The 17,192-nt window shown below is 35.8% G+C and overlaps 2 protein-coding genes across 5 annotated transcripts; both read right to left on the minus strand.

Annotated features, from left to right (window-relative positions):
• On the minus strand, positions 243 to 4,305 carry LOC18773334 (putative U-box domain-containing protein 50). Of its 2 annotated transcripts, none has more exons than XM_007208022.2 (8): positions 3,870 to 4,305; positions 3,662 to 3,774; positions 3,452 to 3,579; positions 2,894 to 3,335; positions 2,375 to 2,515; positions 1,741 to 2,280; positions 851 to 1,564; positions 243 to 756 (listed from the first exon to the last, which is right to left on the minus strand). In XM_007208022.2, the coding sequence occupies exons 1-8, from the start codon at positions 4,030 to 4,032 to the stop codon at positions 559 to 561; spliced, it is 2,439 nt and encodes an 812-aa protein (XP_007208084.1). In that variant the 5' UTR covers positions 4,033 to 4,305; the 3' UTR covers positions 243 to 558. The 2 variants fall into 2 exon arrangements, with proteins under 2 accessions (XP_007208084.1, XP_020422019.1); XM_020566430.1 differs by having other exon boundaries at positions 3,662 to 3,795; positions 3,870 to 4,262.
• LOC18774969 (putative U-box domain-containing protein 50) lies at positions 6,844 to 11,250 on the minus strand. 3 transcript variants are annotated; one of them, XM_007207506.2, is made up of 9 exons: positions 10,703 to 11,250; positions 10,398 to 10,598; positions 10,161 to 10,273; positions 9,924 to 10,054; positions 9,381 to 9,801; positions 9,142 to 9,282; positions 8,400 to 8,939; positions 7,398 to 8,084; positions 6,844 to 7,161 (listed from the first exon to the last, which is right to left on the minus strand). In XM_007207506.2, the coding sequence occupies exons 2-9, from the start codon at positions 10,561 to 10,563 to the stop codon at positions 6,964 to 6,966; spliced, it is 2,397 nt and encodes a 798-aa protein (XP_007207568.1). In that variant the 5' UTR covers positions 10,564 to 10,598; positions 10,703 to 11,250; the 3' UTR covers positions 6,844 to 6,963. The 3 variants fall into 3 exon arrangements, with proteins under 3 accessions (XP_007207568.1, XP_020423081.1, XP_020423080.1); XM_020567492.1 differs by having other exon boundaries at positions 10,398 to 10,601; XM_020567491.1 differs by having other exon boundaries at positions 10,398 to 10,609.

Raw genomic sequence — 17,192 nt, forward strand, 5'->3', positions numbered from 1 at the left:
ACCTTTATTGTCAACGGAAAATTGGATGAAATTCGAAATACTTAATGGTAAGGGCTAAATTGGCTGTTTTGATAAGTTCAAGTGATAAATTGACTGTTTTTTTAGTTCAGAGGATTAAGTTCGATTAGGGTCATAGTTGAAGGAAGAAAACGGCACTTTACTCTTTTGTTACTGACATCAGCAATTTTGAATGGACAACTAATAGAAAAAAATTTGTGAAAATTCTTTGAAATATGGTGGAGTGCTGAGAAAAATATATTTCTCTTATTCATTATAATCTACATAAGATTGTTCAAATAGTGATAATAATAAAAACATGTAAAGCTAATCGCTCTTACAATCTACAACAGATTTTTTTAGTTCAAATACAGTTCCTCGTATCAAATACAACCAACCAATAAAGCATCCTAATCAAAGGTCAAGAGGTACACCAGTCCATTTATGAACAAAATATCAACAAAAGCTCAATTCTCCTCTCCCTCTGTCTTCTTTTTGGGCCTCATAATTCTCTAATCTGAATTTACTATATATATATATATATGTGTGTGTGTGTGTGTGTTATGGAGGTGGAAGTAATCTCTTATTATGCCATTCCTGGATGAGGGAACGAAGAGTATGATTAGGGGTAAGAAATGTGTGCCTGAGCCTTAAGTTTGTCATGGGCGATGTGTCATGCCCCATTCTTAGCCATTCCTCTATTGCGTCTAGTTCATACGAAAACCCATCAGCTGCCGCATGTGGATTCTTCATCACTTCCTGCAAAATTAACCATGTTTACACTTTACCACAGTAAATTATGCTTACTAAATTCGTTTCTGATTCAGAATTTAGGGTTTAGGGTTTAACTAACCTGAAAAATGGGGCAGAGGAAAAAACTGGGTACATCACTGGTGTCCTTTGCTTTTACATCTCTATTCATGGCCCGCTCACTTGCAACTAAATCATCAGCTCTTTTCTTCAACTCATTGAGCTCTTCCATCACTGTTGCCAGCTTCAAATCTCTACTAGGCCCACGGTTACTTGTTAAGCACCTCAAGGCTAAGCCCGCAAGCTTCTCTGCCAAATCTAACGGCCATTGTCCAGCCATCTCATCTAGATCCCGGACTACAGCTGCCTGATCCATGTTCATTGCCTGGCCCAGCCCAGCCCAATTCCTTCCAGTTAAAAGATGCATCATCAAAACCCCAAAAGCCCGAATATCCGATCGGACACTCTGTTCATCATGACTTAGGGAGAGCCCGAAACCGCTGATCTTTGTTACAAGATTGCGGTCCAAGAGGATGTTAGACAAGGAAAGTCGGCCATGAACAATGGGCCTCGGCTTCCCCGTGTGGAGAAAGCCCAAGCCTGAACAAATTTCGGAAGCAATTCGGGCACGGTCGTGCCACCCTAGGGTCCGCTTTCTTGTCTTAGAGCTTATGTGAGAGGAGAACAATATGTCCCTTAAAAATACGTCTCTCAAGCTACCATTGTGCATGTACTCAAACACAATGCACCTTAGCTCAGTGCAGAATCCAAGCATGGTGATCAAATTCGGGTGTCGAATGTGGCTAAGAATTGTCACCTACATATATAAAGCATCAGCATTTTCATTCAATTAGAAACAATCAGAAGTATCGTTTGTATGCTGGACAGTCTGATATGTTACGTATGTTAATGAACTATGAATATGGACTGCACATTTTTAGCAATATAGCATAATAGAAAACAGAACGCAAACATTCCCAACAGACTGTTTACCTTAGCTTGAAAATCCTGCTTAGAGATGCCATTAGCTGAGTTGAGCATTTTGATTGCAACTGTGGCATGATTGATGCGGCCTCTATACATACTAGTCCAATCACCTCCTGGTTTAATTCTCAAACGTTCCGAAAAATCATTTGTTGCCAATCTGATCTCCTCTGCTGTGTAATCCTTAAAACCACAGCTCATGTCACTAAGCCTTGCAACCATTCCAATGGCATCTTTCTCTTTACAAAACTCGATTCGACGATGAAGAACTTCTCTCTGCTGCCGCAGTTCCTCAATCTCCCTCACCATCTCTGCCCGGGTGCTAACTGCCTTTTCTAGTTGGGTCTCTCTGTTTGATTTTGCCAATGAGGAATTGTGGAGCTTTGTTGAGAGTTCATACTGGAGCTCCATAAGTGAGTTTAGCCTACTCTTGCTTTCCTCAGTGTCCATTATAACTTCATGAAGCTGTTCCTTTTCAGAATCTAATGCTTTCTTTAAATCTTCTCGCTTGGTCACCTCTTCTTTTATCTTTGCTTCAAGCTCTTCAGCCTACAAATCATAAATCACTTTAACCATCCAACATAAAAGTTCAGATTAAAAATAAGAAAAACAAAACTGATTAACTTGTATATAAATGTATTACCCTACGATTGCATAAAGAAATGGTCCATTCTGCTTTAGTGCTCCTTTCGGCATTGGCCTTGGCTTCCTTTCGTTTGAACTTGATTGTTTCTTGAGCTTCCCTTAACATTTTCTTCCTAGATTCCAAGTCTTCTGCAGCAATCTGCAAATTCAAATCCAAAGGAACTTTATAATACTTAATTTGGGCTGTCCCTCCATTAAAAAATAAAAAGGGTTTGTCATGTTTCAAGTTGGAGGCAGCAAAGTCTAAGCACCAAACACACCCAAATTATCATCCCAATATAACCATCACTGTCTTATGCTTCCAAGGTCAAAAAGAAAGATAAGAAAGGAAAGAAAAATATTTGGTATTTGGTACAAAAGCAAGAGAGCCTAGTGGAGCCGTTGAATTTATATGCATCATTCTCTACCTACTTCAAAATTAGAGATCAGGACAGATAAATAATTCAATTAACATTAACTTAAGGCCACATGTAGCAGAAAAATGTCTTTGATATTTTGATATTTAGCTAACAGTTACCATATTCAAATCCGCATGTTCAGGCCTAGCCATCTCCATTGGACTGATCTGCACTCTGTCATTTCCCTGCCCACAGTCTTCTTCTTCATCTAATTTCAAAGACAACAGATGCTGGAAATAGTTTTCGATTTCTTGGACACAACTTTCCCATTGGTTCTGTGAATTTGGGGAGTTGGGATTTGTTGAAAATCTAAGAGAGGGGTGAGAAACTTTGTCTAGGGAATCTGCTGAATTTTCATTGAACATTTTTGCTAGCCAACTTTTCAAACTGCCTTTTTCTCTCAATTTTGCAACCATCACCCCTTGATCATCCTCCATGATTCCTTTGTTATTTTCTCCTCTAAGGAAAACCAGTCTTCCCCCACAAATTACGAAAAATTCGCAGAAATCGGGCTTGTGATGATGAACGTAAAATGATCCACTTACTGCACTCTTTATTCTCCTACAATCAAGGACAAGTAATTCACATGATAATTTCCACAAAATAAAAAAGAACAATAAATTACTAGAATAGTTTAAATTGTTCTGGAAAGTTTATTTGTAGATGCTGTGGCATACCAAGATGAAGTCTTCAAGAACGTGAATCCCATCACCAGTTTGGTTATTTTGTGTGTAAAAATCAAATCAGTGATGACTTTATGAATTGGTTGCTCACATCTTTCAACTTTGAGCAATTCTGCCTTCACCTATGAACATGAAACAAAGTTCTGGAAGTATAAGAACCAATTCCAGCAGCAATCAAAGGAGCAAATTAAGCAATTAACTAACCTGCCCACAGGATGATATGTACTTGGACAGCAACTTATCAATCTTTTCCTGCTCATACTTCATAAGAACTTCCAATTTCTCGTCACTCAGAGAACTTGCAGGGAGCTTCCCAACTGATAGAAACACAGAAGGAACTACAAAGTAAAAAGATGCTAAATTCCAATCAAACTGAAAATCAAGGAAATTGAAAGCCATTTCTGCAACTTACATGGAGTGTACACAAAATCCTTGGAAATATTGTAAGTTACATGGAGAATAACAATGGAAATTGGTTTTGAATTCCATTTCTTGAGTGTCCACTGCAAAGTCTTAAATCCATCTTGTATATCATTTCCAAGGGCAACATACACCTTCTCTGCTTGAGTATCCATTGCCTACTACCTCAAATCAGCTGTTTGGTTTCTGGGAAACAGTAAGACCCTCCCTGAATTATATATGCATTTAACTGCATAAATTGATACATACCACACCAATCAGCAGAGAAGGATTAGAAAATATATCTAATCAGTAAGTCTTGAGGGGAAAGATAAAGTTGATGTGGGACGTGGGAGGGATCCATTATTTTCTCAAGGTTTGTTTGGGTTGTCAAATGGACTAGAAAAAGATTTTTAGCCTTTTATCTTTTCACGACAGCAGGAGGGTCAGCCTTGGACTTTCTTGTGTCTTGAGGGCATGACAAATCAACATTCGACAGTACACCCCCCACATGCCCACAATCACAATCTTAAAGGGAGACCACAGTAAATCATATTTTTTTTTCCTACAACTATTTTTGGTTATATTGAACAATACTGAATGTGAGTTTCAAATTCGCACTACGACAATGTAAGTAATTTGACATACAAGTATGGCAAAGCAACGCTACTCGTATATCTATATCATGAGAAACTTTCAAATACATACCCCGCTTGTAATTTATTATGGCACAAATCACTTTATTGGGGCCTTACAATATTATTTTCCTATCCAAACCGCTCATTTCTCCTTCAACAATCATCAAAATCGAAAATCAACTAGCCAATTTTATTAATATTATAATTTCTTTAGTTTTTTAATTAAATTTATCGTGTTCTACACTTATTCGATTACAATTAGATGATAACTTTGTTTCTAATTTGAATATCGATCTTTTGTATGGATGATCTTTGACTGGGATCTAAGAGCAGTTCCACCGTGAGGCCCCAGCCAAGAATGGATCCAAGATTTGAAAATGACATGGACTAAATTCGTGGACTAAATTTTTTTTTGGTGGGTAAATTTTAAGCCTTTGTTTGTTACCCAAAAAAAATATTATAAGCCCTCTTTTTTCAATATATTTTCTTCTTCATATTTAGAACTTTTTTTTTATTATATTGACATTTGAAACAGACAAAAATCTTGGAATTATTGATAAGATTGTTGAAATATTTGGAAGGGATTGAAGGGAAACAAAGAAGAAGAAAACAGAGGAGAGCAACACATGTACTAGAAAATATTTAGAAGGAATTGAAGTAAAAATAAAATAGAAACATATATCTCATCCCAACACACACATCCGTTTCTTTATTCTATTTCCTCTTCTTTCCCCTGTTTTATTCTATTTCTTCTCTCTCTCTTTCTTTCCGATTGTTTATCATCTCTCCCTCTATTTTTTTTTTAAAAATTCTTTTTCCTCCTCTCTTTCTTTCTTTATTCCTTTTTCCTTCTTCCTCTCTTCCTTTTTCTTTCTTTCTTCTGTCAGCCGGCTGATCGCCTATGCTAGAGTATTAATTTAGTCCAAAAAAAAAAAAACCAAGTATCCTGGGCTATAGCCCATGTTAACATGTTCATGGAACGGCCCTAGCCTGGGCAAGAGGCCCCCAATCCGGTTTCTACCACTCAAGGTTTGTCAGGATAAGAGTTGGGCTCCACCAACCTAGGCAAGTTCAAAGGCAAAATTTGCATGGGCTGTTGCCTAGGCAAACTGACCAATGCTGGCATCATTGTGACGTTAGCAGCAAATTTAAATAACCAAAAATTTTTTAAAAAATACCATAAATTTCAACCCAAAAAAAAAATTATATAAATATCTAGTCATATTCTTCAATTCCCACACCAAAACTCTATACAAATTTCTCTCCTCATATCTCATGTGACTAGTGAGTGCCCTTGGGTTGCCATGGCAATGGGTGAAAAACCAACAAAAAATTGCTATGGCATGCACTATTCATTTGAATAGTAACAACATTTGCCTTTCCTTACCTTTTGCCATGACAAATGAGTGAAAATACTCTAAAAGTTAGATGATTCGAATCATGAAACTATATTACCGGGTAGGTCTATATGGGTGATTAGATAATTCTTAATATAGTTAATCAGTTTTGTTGTGTGATAAACGATAATGCAATTGGAATATAGAATGTTGACCTTTATAAAATATTGGCATGCCTCATGCGAATCACATCTATATTTGCTGACAATAATAGAAACCAATTACGGCTACGGCTAAGCATACAGTCTCTTCAGAAAATGAATATAATTTAGGGATGATGGGGAATTACAAAAATTTTACGTAATCAACCAACTGCTTCTCTGAATCTTTAGGAATATGCTTCGTGTAAATTCTTTTGACGACTCTCCAAGCTTTAAAATAATGAGGCAATCTTTCTTCTTCTTTTTTAAAGATTGCATTTCTGCTTAATTAGGGAAGAATATTTTGCTTCTAAATTCTTTGTTTCTTATTTCTTTCTAGATAAATAAAATTACACAAAACCGCTATACACACCCAGTAAGTAACAGCTGCCAAGGAGCATTATACAAGTACTGGCTCTCCACTTTAATTTCATTATCCTTTAGCAATACAAGTGGGAAACTGGGAATAAGAACATGTTTGGGATTGTTTATGGAGAAAATACTTTTGCTCGTAAGTGCTTTTGTCAAAAATAATTTTATTATAAGCACATCAAAAAGTTTATTAAACGAACGACTTCTTCACAAAGCAGTTTTATGACCTGTAAGTAATTTTCAGTTTACTACAAAATGATGTTAGAAGCATTTTTGTAACAAACAGACTCTATTGGTGAGTCTAGTTCTTTTGTAAACCAGCAGATACTTTAGGGTCTAGAATTTTTGTTTTTTGGTTTATTCAAAGTTATGCAAAAAAGAATTACATTTTTCTTTCCTTTATGGAGGAGGGAGATTGAGGAATCAGACTCATAAAAACCTTTTGTGTAAAAGTAAATATTCTTAACCACTTGACATAAAAACCTTTCAATGCAAAAGAATTTGTTTACAACCAAAGCAATAAAGAAATCGTATACAGTGAGCTGCAATTATTTTCACTATTATGGATATGAAAGTGATCTCTTGTCATGCCAGTCTTGAGCAAGAGAACGAAGGTTGTGATTAGGGACTAGAATCTTGTGGTCAAGTTTCAAATGTGTAATCGGAGACGTATCACGCCCCATTCGCAACCATTCTGCAATGGCTTCTCGCTCATATGAATATCCATCTGCTGCTACATGTGGATCCTTCATCACTTCCTGCCCCCAAAAAGTAAAAACCAACCCATGATTATTTTAATTTTTAGCACAAAGAAAGAAAAAACCCAATAAATAAATAAATAAAAGTGCAAAAACACAAATTTAGACAAGTAAATATTTGAGAGGGGGAAAATCAAATTTAGAATCTCGATGTAAAAATAAATATTCTTTACTATTTAAGCTATAAACCTGTCGCAAAGTCGAAGATTTCTTAAATGGTTATTTATTCATCTTACCCTAAATATGGGGCAGAGAAAAACACGTGGGACATCAATGGAGGCGTCTCCATCTACACAACCATATCCTCCTGTTGCTACTAGAGCATCACCGTTTTTTCTGATTTCTTCAAGCTCTTCCATTATTGTCACCATTTTTAAATCCTTATTGGGTCCATTGTTTATGGACAAACACCTTAACACCAAGCCCACAAGTCCCTCTGCCAAATCCAATGGCCATGGGCCAGCCTTGTCATGTAAAACCCGGACCAGGCCCGCCTTGTCCATGAGCACATCCTTGTCAATCCAATTCCTCCCTGTTAGAAGATTGAGAGTCAAAACCCCAAAAGCCCGTATGTCCCATCCAACTTGGCTCTCGTCGTGGTTGTATTGGTTGAGCCCAAACCCACTGACTTTGGCGACAAGGTTGCGGTCGAGGAGGATGTTGGATGGGCTGAGGTGACCGTGAACAATGGGTTTGGGCCGAGCCATATGGAGGTAGCACATCGCCGAGCAAACCTCGGCTGCAATGCGGACGCGGTCGTGCCACCAGAGGGCCCTGGCCCGATTGCCTTTTCTCTCGGTGGAAAATAAGATATCCCGCAAGCTGCCGTTTTGCATGTACTCAAAGACAATGCAGCTTGGCTGGGAGCAGTAGCCCATCATGGAAAGGAGATGAGGATGTCTAATGTGGCTGATGAGCTTCACCTACACATACGTAGAACTTTTTGTTAGATTGAAAATTATTCCATTCTTCTTAAACCTATTTAATAATTAATGAAGCACAGGGCAAACTTGGTTATGGACAAACAATTTATATAGCTTCTTTTAAAATCGCTTTAAAATTTTGTCGGATTGTGTTGTTGGATTGTAAGTCTACAACATTAATCATGTTATTTCTTAACGTGCGATCTAAAGTCGAACAACAAAACATCTATCAGATAACATTAGTTTAGCAAGAGAATATTTTCCAAATAATTGAGGAAACAAATAAGTACACAGTTAGCATTTCTTATTGTTTACCTTAGCTTGAAAATCTTCTTGGGACAGTCCATTAGCCTGGTTAAGAACTTTGACAGCAACTGTGACATGGTTGATACGCCCTTTATAAACACTGCTCAAATCACTTCCCGATTTCAATCTAAAAAGCTCTGAAAAATCATCAGTGGCCAGTTTGATCTCCTCGTCTGTGTACTCCCTAAGACAGCAGCTCAATTCACTCAACCTTGCTGCCGTCCCTATGCCATCTTTTTTTCTACAAAACTCAATCCTCCGTCCAAAAACATCTCTTCCACGCCGCAGTCCTTCAATCTCTCTCACCATTTCTGCACGTTTAACCGCTTCATTCTGTAGCTGGGCCTCCGCTTGTGATTTTGCCATTTTGGAAAGATGGAGCTTGTGTGAAAGCTCAGATTGAAGCTCTACGACTGACTTTATCCTGTTCTTGCTTTCTTCAATGTCGTTTATTACTTCATTGAGTTGTTCTTTTTGTGTGCTTAATTTTTTGTTCAACTCTGTTCGATTTCCAGCCTCTTCGTTAATTTGAACCTCTAACTCTTGAGCCTACAAAACCCCAATGTGTTAAAATGGAAATCAAGGAATAAGTTAACAAAACCGAGCTTTTTACAGTTTAGTGTGTTATGTTGTCAGATTTTGAATCATGACAGCTCATTAAGAAAAATGATGTCCAAATGTGCTGTCATAAAACACATCTTACAACATAACAAATCAAATAATCATCTTAAAAATGTATTCCTCGTTGTACCCGGCGCTCGCATAAACAAATGGCTCGTTCTGCTTTTGCATGCCTTTCGACATTCGCCTTGGTTTCTTTTTTCTTCAGTCGTATTCTCTCATGAGTTTCACTTATTTTTTTTCTAAGAGACTCGATTCTTTCTGCAAGGCTCTGAAAGTGTACCAAAATTTTGTCATGCATCAGTTAGAAAGTCATTTAAATCTTTTTGTTGTTTCTCTATAGAAATTTGAAACTCATCTTTGTCTTACCATATTAGGGTTGGAATTAATTTCCAGCATTATGGCCTCTGTTGGACTAGGCTGCTGAGAAGTACCAGTTTCCTGCTCATAATCTTCTTCTCCATCCAAATTTGAACACAACTTTTGGTAGTAAATTTCAATTTCCTGAACACAATTTTCCCAGTGGTTTTGCATGCTGGATGAGTCCTTTCTTGTTGATGAAGCAAATGGGCTGCGACGATTTTCCAGGAACATCTTTTCTATAAAAAATTTGAAGCTGATCTTGTCTTTCAGCTTTGCAACCATCACTCCTTTTTCATCCTCCATGATTCTCTGATCATTTTCTCCTCTCAGAAAAACCTCTTTCCCCCCACATATTATGAATAAGTCACAGGACTCAGCCTTGTGCTCATGGATGTAAAATGATACACCGATTGCTGTCTTTGCTTTCCTATACTTGGGAAAGAAGCAAAATGAATATTGAAATTAAATCACAAAGATGCATCTAAGTAGCAATTTTAAACCACTTATTATGACTAAATTAAAAAGATTGAGAATTAAGCTGTTGCATACCATGATGATGATGATTTGATGAAAGCAAATCCGATGACCAATTTAGTTATATGAAGCCCCGAAATCAAATCCAGGATGAGCTTATGAATAGGTTCATCATATTTCTCCACATTAAATATCTCAGCTTTTACCTATGAACAAAATGAAAATTAATCAAATTATAAAAAATAAAACGAAGAAACACCAGAAAAGATCCATATGCATGTTGGTCCCATTTCTCCTCATTATACCGCACACCTTGCCACAGAAAGATTTATACTTGGAAAGGATTTTGTCAATCTTTTCTTGCTCATACTTCCTTAGAATTTTCAACTTCTCATCGCTTACAGAACTTGCAGGGAGCTTCCCAACTGCAAAAAAATTAAAATTAATTATAAATAATAAAAAAACCAAGAACAAAAAACAAGTAAAACGACCCAAGTTGAATTTGAGTTACAAAAGACATGGAAATTGAAATTCAATTTTGTAACTTACATGGGGTGTAAACATAATCCTTTCCTGAAAGTTTGTAGGTTACATGGAGAATGACAATGGAAATGGGCTGAGATTTCCACCTCCTCAATGTCCACTCCAAGGTCTTATATCCATCTTGCAGCTCATCCCCAAGTGCAACATAAATCTTCTCTTCTTCAGCTTCCATTTTCAATTGGCTTATTGAAACACAGCTTAATTCAACTGCTGCAAAGCTAAACAACAACAACTTAGAATCGCACTTGAATTCTTGTTCAAACTTTGTGAGATTTGATTTCAAAGAGAGACCAGGGTAAGTTAGATAATACTTGATACTGAAATTCTTGGTATGCTTCTAATTTCTCTGTCAATAGGACGGCCTAGTCTTGGAATATTCTCTACGGTAAGCGTGGCAAGGTTTGGTCCTCCATTTTCAGTGATACGATTTTTAGTGTTAAAATTTCTCTTGGTGTCTTTCTTGAAATCTACGTAGGTAGGCCCTCCCTAAGCTGAATTTAAAATGGATGTCATAGAAGGAGACAAAAGCCCATGTGACTGGAAAGCTATTTTCAGGACTTTTTTTTTTTTTTTTTTTTGGTCTGATATTTTCAGGACTTGACTCTGAGATTTCTGTGACTCTGACGGATTAAAATGGGGGTTGGGGCATAATTTGGTGAAGAAACTTATCGCATCATGATGTGACGGTATTTTAAATCAATTACATATTATTATGTGTTATAATTTTTCCGTAAAATAATGTATAATTAGTTTAAGATAGTCCCACAATAACATCGTTATATTGCATAAAAACTATTCTTCGGATTACATAATCCGATTATTATGTGTAGCAGACCAATTAAGGACAATTGTGTGTTGCCATAGACTGTTGATACCGCGTTGTCTGTCTTTGAGAAGAACTTTAACAAAGACTTCTTATCTGATGCTAAGTATTATTTTATTTCTAACAACATTTCTCAGTCTGAGTTAATGACTCGTCTTTCGTTTCGATCAAAAATAATAATAAAAACCTCGTCTTCAAAAGATAATATTTTGTTGTAACATAGTCAAAGACGAGAATACATGGTGTGCTTGCATATGAAATACAGCTTGAGTGGCCTGACGACGGGAAGTTTTATTGATGATGTGCTCAAATCTTGTCATTCGTTGGTGTTTCTGAGTTGCTCAACAAAATGTTTTCTTTTTTCATTCTGTATTTTTTCTTCAGAAATTATAGAATATTTTGAATCATGTTGTCACAATAGAATAACACAATCAAACTAGTAACAATTAGATTTTAAATTCATCACATATATTGTCTTAGCATCTATGTAAATCAAATTCTCAACTTTTTAAAACCCAGTAAAAACAATTAATAATTTACAAAAATTACTAATTCTACAAATTCTTTCTTCTTTTTTTTTTACATACAAACAGAATAAAAAAAGAATATTCCAACACATAACCTCAATGCGTTAATACTATTCTCAACCTCTGGCAAAGACAAATAAATTAAATGCTATTAGTCACATCACACCAGCCTCATAAATCAAGCTCCTTCCAAATCTAATTTAATTTCAACCACACCGTCGGCCTAATTTAATTTTAAGAAGCACAAACACGTGTCCTGATATATCAGTTCATAGACAAGTTCTTGTCAGCTCATATTAATGATGTAAACATGAACAATGGCCCACTTTTCTACTTGGCCAATGGGCTTTGATGAAGTAAATTTTCATCAGAGTCAGGCTGGTAGCTAAGGCCTGCCTTGAGCCAGTGACATTTCTGCCATTCTTATACCGGTCACTGGGCCTGAGTTCATTCATGGTGTGCTTGGAAGTTGCAAGAAATATTCAAGAACAGGTTATGATTATCCACCAAATTTCAAAGCAGTCTAAAACCCAATCGCAATATACATGTTGTAAAAGCACTTGTACGCCTGGATTTGCCTGCCAAGCCTGCCATAACTATAAATTCTGAGGATGGGAATGCGATCAATTTTTGTCAAGGATGTTTAATTCTCTTCCAAGTCCAGAAAGTTAGCTGAGACCGTATATGAATCAGAAAATTAAGATCATTCTGTATTCATTAATTCTTCCAACTCCTTTCTCCATTAGGCATAACTCTTTTTGGTTTTCTAAGTTCTAAACGTCTTTTATGTATACAGAATTAATGAATACAATTTCTTTTAATATCATTATTGAAGAAAGATGAGCAACTAGTATAAAAATTGGGCTATGACGTCGGGAATTAGGCGAGTATCTTCTCTTCATTTATATATGTTATCTTTTAACATATGTGTGCCGCCAAAAAAAAAAAATTGTTTATTGAAAATAGACATGTCTAAATTAACAAGTTAATATGTCAATTTAGAACACACATATGTTTAAGTAAGTATCCACATTATTAATCACTCATATTCAAAGTATGACAATTTTAAATTCGTTATCAATTAATTTAAACACATAAAGAAAACTATCAAACAGACAAACAAACCTCTCTCGTTTCTTCTCGACTCTTCTTCTCCTCCCAACCCAAAGCCAACACAGATCTGCATTTCCCTTGGAACAACCCTCTTTGGTTAATAATCCGGGCCTCTCTCCCCCGTTATGTTGTGGAGAGGTTTTCCCTCCCAATTTTTGTTGGGTTTTGTCTGCTCCTTGCTATTGAAAGGGTTTGTTTCTTCCCTCTTTTCTTGAGGGTTTGTTTCCCAGTCTTTTGGGGTTGGTTTTTGGCTGATCTAGCTAGATTTGCTACTTGTGTGGTAGATCTAGTATCGATCTCTTTGTTTTGGAGGTGGAGCTGCTGATTTTGGTGGATCTAATTTGATTGTGCTTAGGGATTAAGGGGGATTAGAAGATGCTGTAATATTCTTTGGAATATCCTGGTGGAAGTTGAGCGGTAATGCCCTCCACTCTTGGGGTATTTCCTGTTCCATGAAGTTTGAGAGTTTATTCTCTATCTTGATCTCTCTTAAGCACAGGTTGCTGCAGAAATAGGATTCTCATAATCTTTGTTAGCTGGGTTTAAAGTTGTATATTTATTTTCTAACTATCTTGTAATACTTGAGCCTAATTGGTGTTGTTGTTACAATCTGTATTGCAAGAACCTCCTTTCAGGGCTGTGTTCTTGTTGTTGTAGTATGGGTTTGTGCCCTGTTTCTTCAATCGAATTGCTATAATTTCATCCCAAAAAAAAAATCTGTATATTTTTTAATTTAATAATACTATTTGTTTATTTTATATCGAAAAAAAATTCACGTTCCAATCTCTCCTTTATAAGAAGAATTTACATACAACGGAGATGTCACTATAATGATATCTCAAACCTATCACGCATTGTCATGTCGGAAACTTAAAATATATGACAATAGACGATTAGGTCAGAATAACGCCACAGTGATATCTCCCGTATATGCAAGTTTTTCTCCTACTCTCCTATGACTAATAGAAAACCTAATAATTGCAACAAATTGTATGAATGACAGAAAACATAATAATTCAAAGAAATCAAAAGGCAAAGTATCACTGTCCAAAAGTTGTTCTAACTGAAGATGCTAGTAAATTGGCATGATATGATTTTTGGTGTCATTCTAAAGTGTTGGAATATGATTACATCCTCAGAAGGGAAAAAGAAAAAAAGAGAGATGGAAATCTCATCATAACTTGGTCTTACATACATCATGTGTAATTTAGGCGCCATTCGTTCTGATCATTGTAAGAAACTTGGAAAAGATTCAACAGAGACCCAATAAACAAAAAATTATTTAGACACCCACCCAATCAACGTGGAAGTTTAATACAGCAATTGGGCTCTTATTAAATCCAAAAATACTCGAATAAAAAATAAAAATAAAAAAAGTAAATGTGATTTTGTCAGTGAAAATTGAAAAAAGAGAGTTTTAACATTTAAGGCATGATTATGTTAAGTTAATAGAAGCTTGTCGGGGTTGGGGACAGGGGAATGCACGTGCGTCACCGAAATCACCAAGATATATTTTGAAGGAAAAGATGCCACAGCGCACGTGCTTTTTGGGTCAAAGGTCAAAAGTAGTGATTACACGAGTCTATCAAGGATCTTTAATCTTTAATAAAGGAAAGGGAGGGAGCCTGGCTCAGATAAGAACGATGATCATCATCATCATCACCATTCAATTCAATTATTTGCAACATGGTACGAGTTAAAAGTAGATGATGGTGATGATATACATCATATCATATATGCTATATATGCTATGGAGCAAGATTCATTCACCAAAATTCCTTTGATAAAAAAAAAATAGAATATTCACATTGAATACCTACTTTTAATCGTTATTGCATTTTTATGAATTGAATACGAGATTTTCTTTTGATAAAATAGAGACTATTCAGAGAATTTTAATCGCTAAATGATGTGACAATTTGTTGTTTATTTAACTTTTAAACCTATCCTGAAGTTCATTTATTTTTAAATAAGTAAGATTATGACATGTGTATTGTGACGGAACTAACTTTTATTTATAAAGGACGCCAAAAATACAGATTTATTATTTGGGGGGTCAAGAATATAGAATCTTTAATATTTTCTCAATATTTACAGAGGGTAGGCTACTTCGTAGTCGAAGATCAAAACACTCATTGGGTGTAGAGACAATTGCCTAATCCTTTAAGACATAACCCAATTTTTGTACTTGTTTGTTTTATCCTTCTCCTTGAATAAAATGCTATCGCCTTTTGACTAAAAATATATATAAATTTGACATAAAATGGTGGAGTTTGATAACTGTTAGAGTTACTTCATGCTCATGATGTGGTTGTAAACTCCCTTTACACACATTATTTGGTGAATAAATTTGATAAGATTTGAATTATTATATGTCGTGATATCTGCATGTCACAATGCCGCGTGTTGTTTACGTGGCTCAATTTTCACGGTTGAGATGGAGGAGTGTAGGATAGCATGGTTTGATTCTTCTAAGACGACCCTTTTCGATTTGTACAGAAAGAAAAACAATGCAAGTGTAGATTGGATTGGGGAGAGAAGTGTAATTTAAGTGCATGCAAATGCAAATGCAAATGCAAACTTTGTTTATATATTTGGGGATTTCACATTCCTTTTGTCTGGTGCACCACGTGTGATGTAACATGCCGTTTCAAAAGGATGAACAAAGCATGCATATAAATGTTAACAAATATTGCAACTTGGTCTGCTAAGCTTTGCTTTGGACCCAAATTGCTGACTGCTTCTTGTGGGACAAATTCGATCTCAAATATTTTCTGACTAATTTAATATTGTCAAGCTGGCCCCAAATCTTATCCTTTTTCTTTTTCTTTTATTTTTTTTCTGTTTTTTCCCCATTTATTTATTTATTTATTTTCTAATTATTTTAAATTTAGAATTGCCATCATCATCTATATAACTTTTACGAATGTATTGCTTTTTGAGGTCAATATATTATTGAGAGAGATACTTGCTTCTTAAAGAGGTGGCGTTTTGTGAGCAACCCGTTGAAGAGATGGCCGTGGCGGTGGGCGGTGGAGACTTCTAAGCTCCTCAAATAGTTCAATGGAAGCAATGGTCAACCAAATAGGCGATAATGTTGACCTTTGGGTTCTCCCCCATTTCAACACATGAATTTTTTGGGTTCTCCCCCATTTCTTGACCCGTATAAGGAAATTTCACACTTAGCCGCAATTTTAAGTATTTTACAACTTGATACATATACTTGTTTGATTAAACAAAAGCGTAGTGTATGAAATCATAGCATTATAGGTCTCATCCGCATAACAAGGTAGACTAATTTGTAAGCACATACATACACCCTTCAACGTTTAGCATTTTTTTTTTGGTTGAACTGATCATAGTCAGTAGAGCCTTATGATATGGTTTAGTGTCAATTTCTGTATTTCCATTTTCGACGTGCTTGGATAGGTACTCATTTCGGCCAAAAAATCATCTGGACCGAGTCGTGCCCAATCCTATTCTAATGTGAGAATGTGACGTGGGTTGGGAGAAAAATTTGGGTTGTCTAGTATTATCCTAAAATATAAACCTAATTTTGCTCTTTTTTTGCAACAACATACAAGGTTTTAAGGGTTAGAAATACGAAACTTTCGTTTTGGACTGATAGTTGTTTAGCAGAAAAACTTATAAGTACTTATGAGTCATAAAAGTGCTTTTTGAATAAGCATATGTTAGATGCTTATTCAAAAATTACTTCCGAGTATTTTTTTTAGTAAGCATTTGAATTTATAATAAAATTTTCAACATTATTCTAATAAAAGTGTTTAAAAACATAAATGCTTCCTATAAAAGCAGTCTCAAACTATCTCAGAAGAAACCTAATAGGGTCGACCAACCATTACATGTAACCTTCCAAAACTTTGTTGGTCCTAGTATTGTAAGATTGCCAAAGGCCACTTGAACCTAAATTGTCTTTCTAATGTCTACATCATAGAATCTTACTTCTTATTGCTAGTAGTTAATTACAAGCCAAGAAATATATTTGGTTGCTAATTATTTAATTAACAGAACAGGACAGGGATGGAAGTAAGTGCAATATAATTAGAGACCATAGAGGATATGGCTTGTTTGGTCAAGTTTTCAACATAAATAAATTGTGCTTCCACGTCAATATTATAGAAGCAAGTTGCACGGTTGCATTGTCTGTTACAATTGGAAGCAGCCAAACAGTGTACATGCATGCCTGAAAACGAAAATAATATATCATTTATATTTCTTAACAGTCCAGAAGCAAAGCAAGCACGGTCATGGTGTGTCCCTTTCAGGTACTCTCTCTCTCTCTCTCTCTCTCTCTCTCTCTCTCTCTCAACGAATTCC

Source organism: Prunus persica, chromosome G6 (genome assembly GCF_000346465.2).
Source record: "Prunus persica cultivar Lovell chromosome G6, Prunus_persica_NCBIv2, whole genome shotgun sequence".
NCBI classification, from domain to species: Eukaryota; Viridiplantae; Streptophyta; class Magnoliopsida; order Rosales; family Rosaceae; genus Prunus; species Prunus persica.

What these genes read in the sequence shown, in the direction of transcription:
- LOC18773334 (XM_020566430.1), bottom strand. Translation starts at nt 4,032, where the DNA reads ATGGATACTCAAGCAGAGAAGGTGTATGTTGCCCTTGGAAATGATATA. An exon ending in TTCTTGAAGACTTCATCTTG is followed by an intron (nt 3,336 to 3,451) that starts GTATGCCACAGC and finishes CCTTGATTGTAG; the next exon opens with GAGAATAAAGAGTGCAGTAA. An exon ending in AACATGCGGATTTGAATATG is followed by an intron (nt 2,516 to 2,893) that starts GTAACTGTTAGC and finishes TTGAATTTGCAG; the next exon opens with ATTGCTGCAGAAGACTTGGA.
- LOC18774969 (XM_007207506.2), bottom strand. Translation starts at nt 10,563, where the DNA reads ATGGAAGCTGAAGAAGAGAAGATTTATGTTGCACTTGGGGATGAGCTG. An exon ending in AAGAAGATTTTCAAGCTAAG is followed by an intron (nt 8,085 to 8,399) that starts GTAAACAATAAG and finishes ACGTATGTGTAG; the next exon opens with GTGAAGCTCATCAGCCACAT. An exon ending in TTCTCTGCCCCATATTTAGG is followed by an intron (nt 7,162 to 7,397) that starts GTAAGATGAATA and finishes TTTTGGGGGCAG; the next exon opens with GAAGTGATGAAGGATCCACA.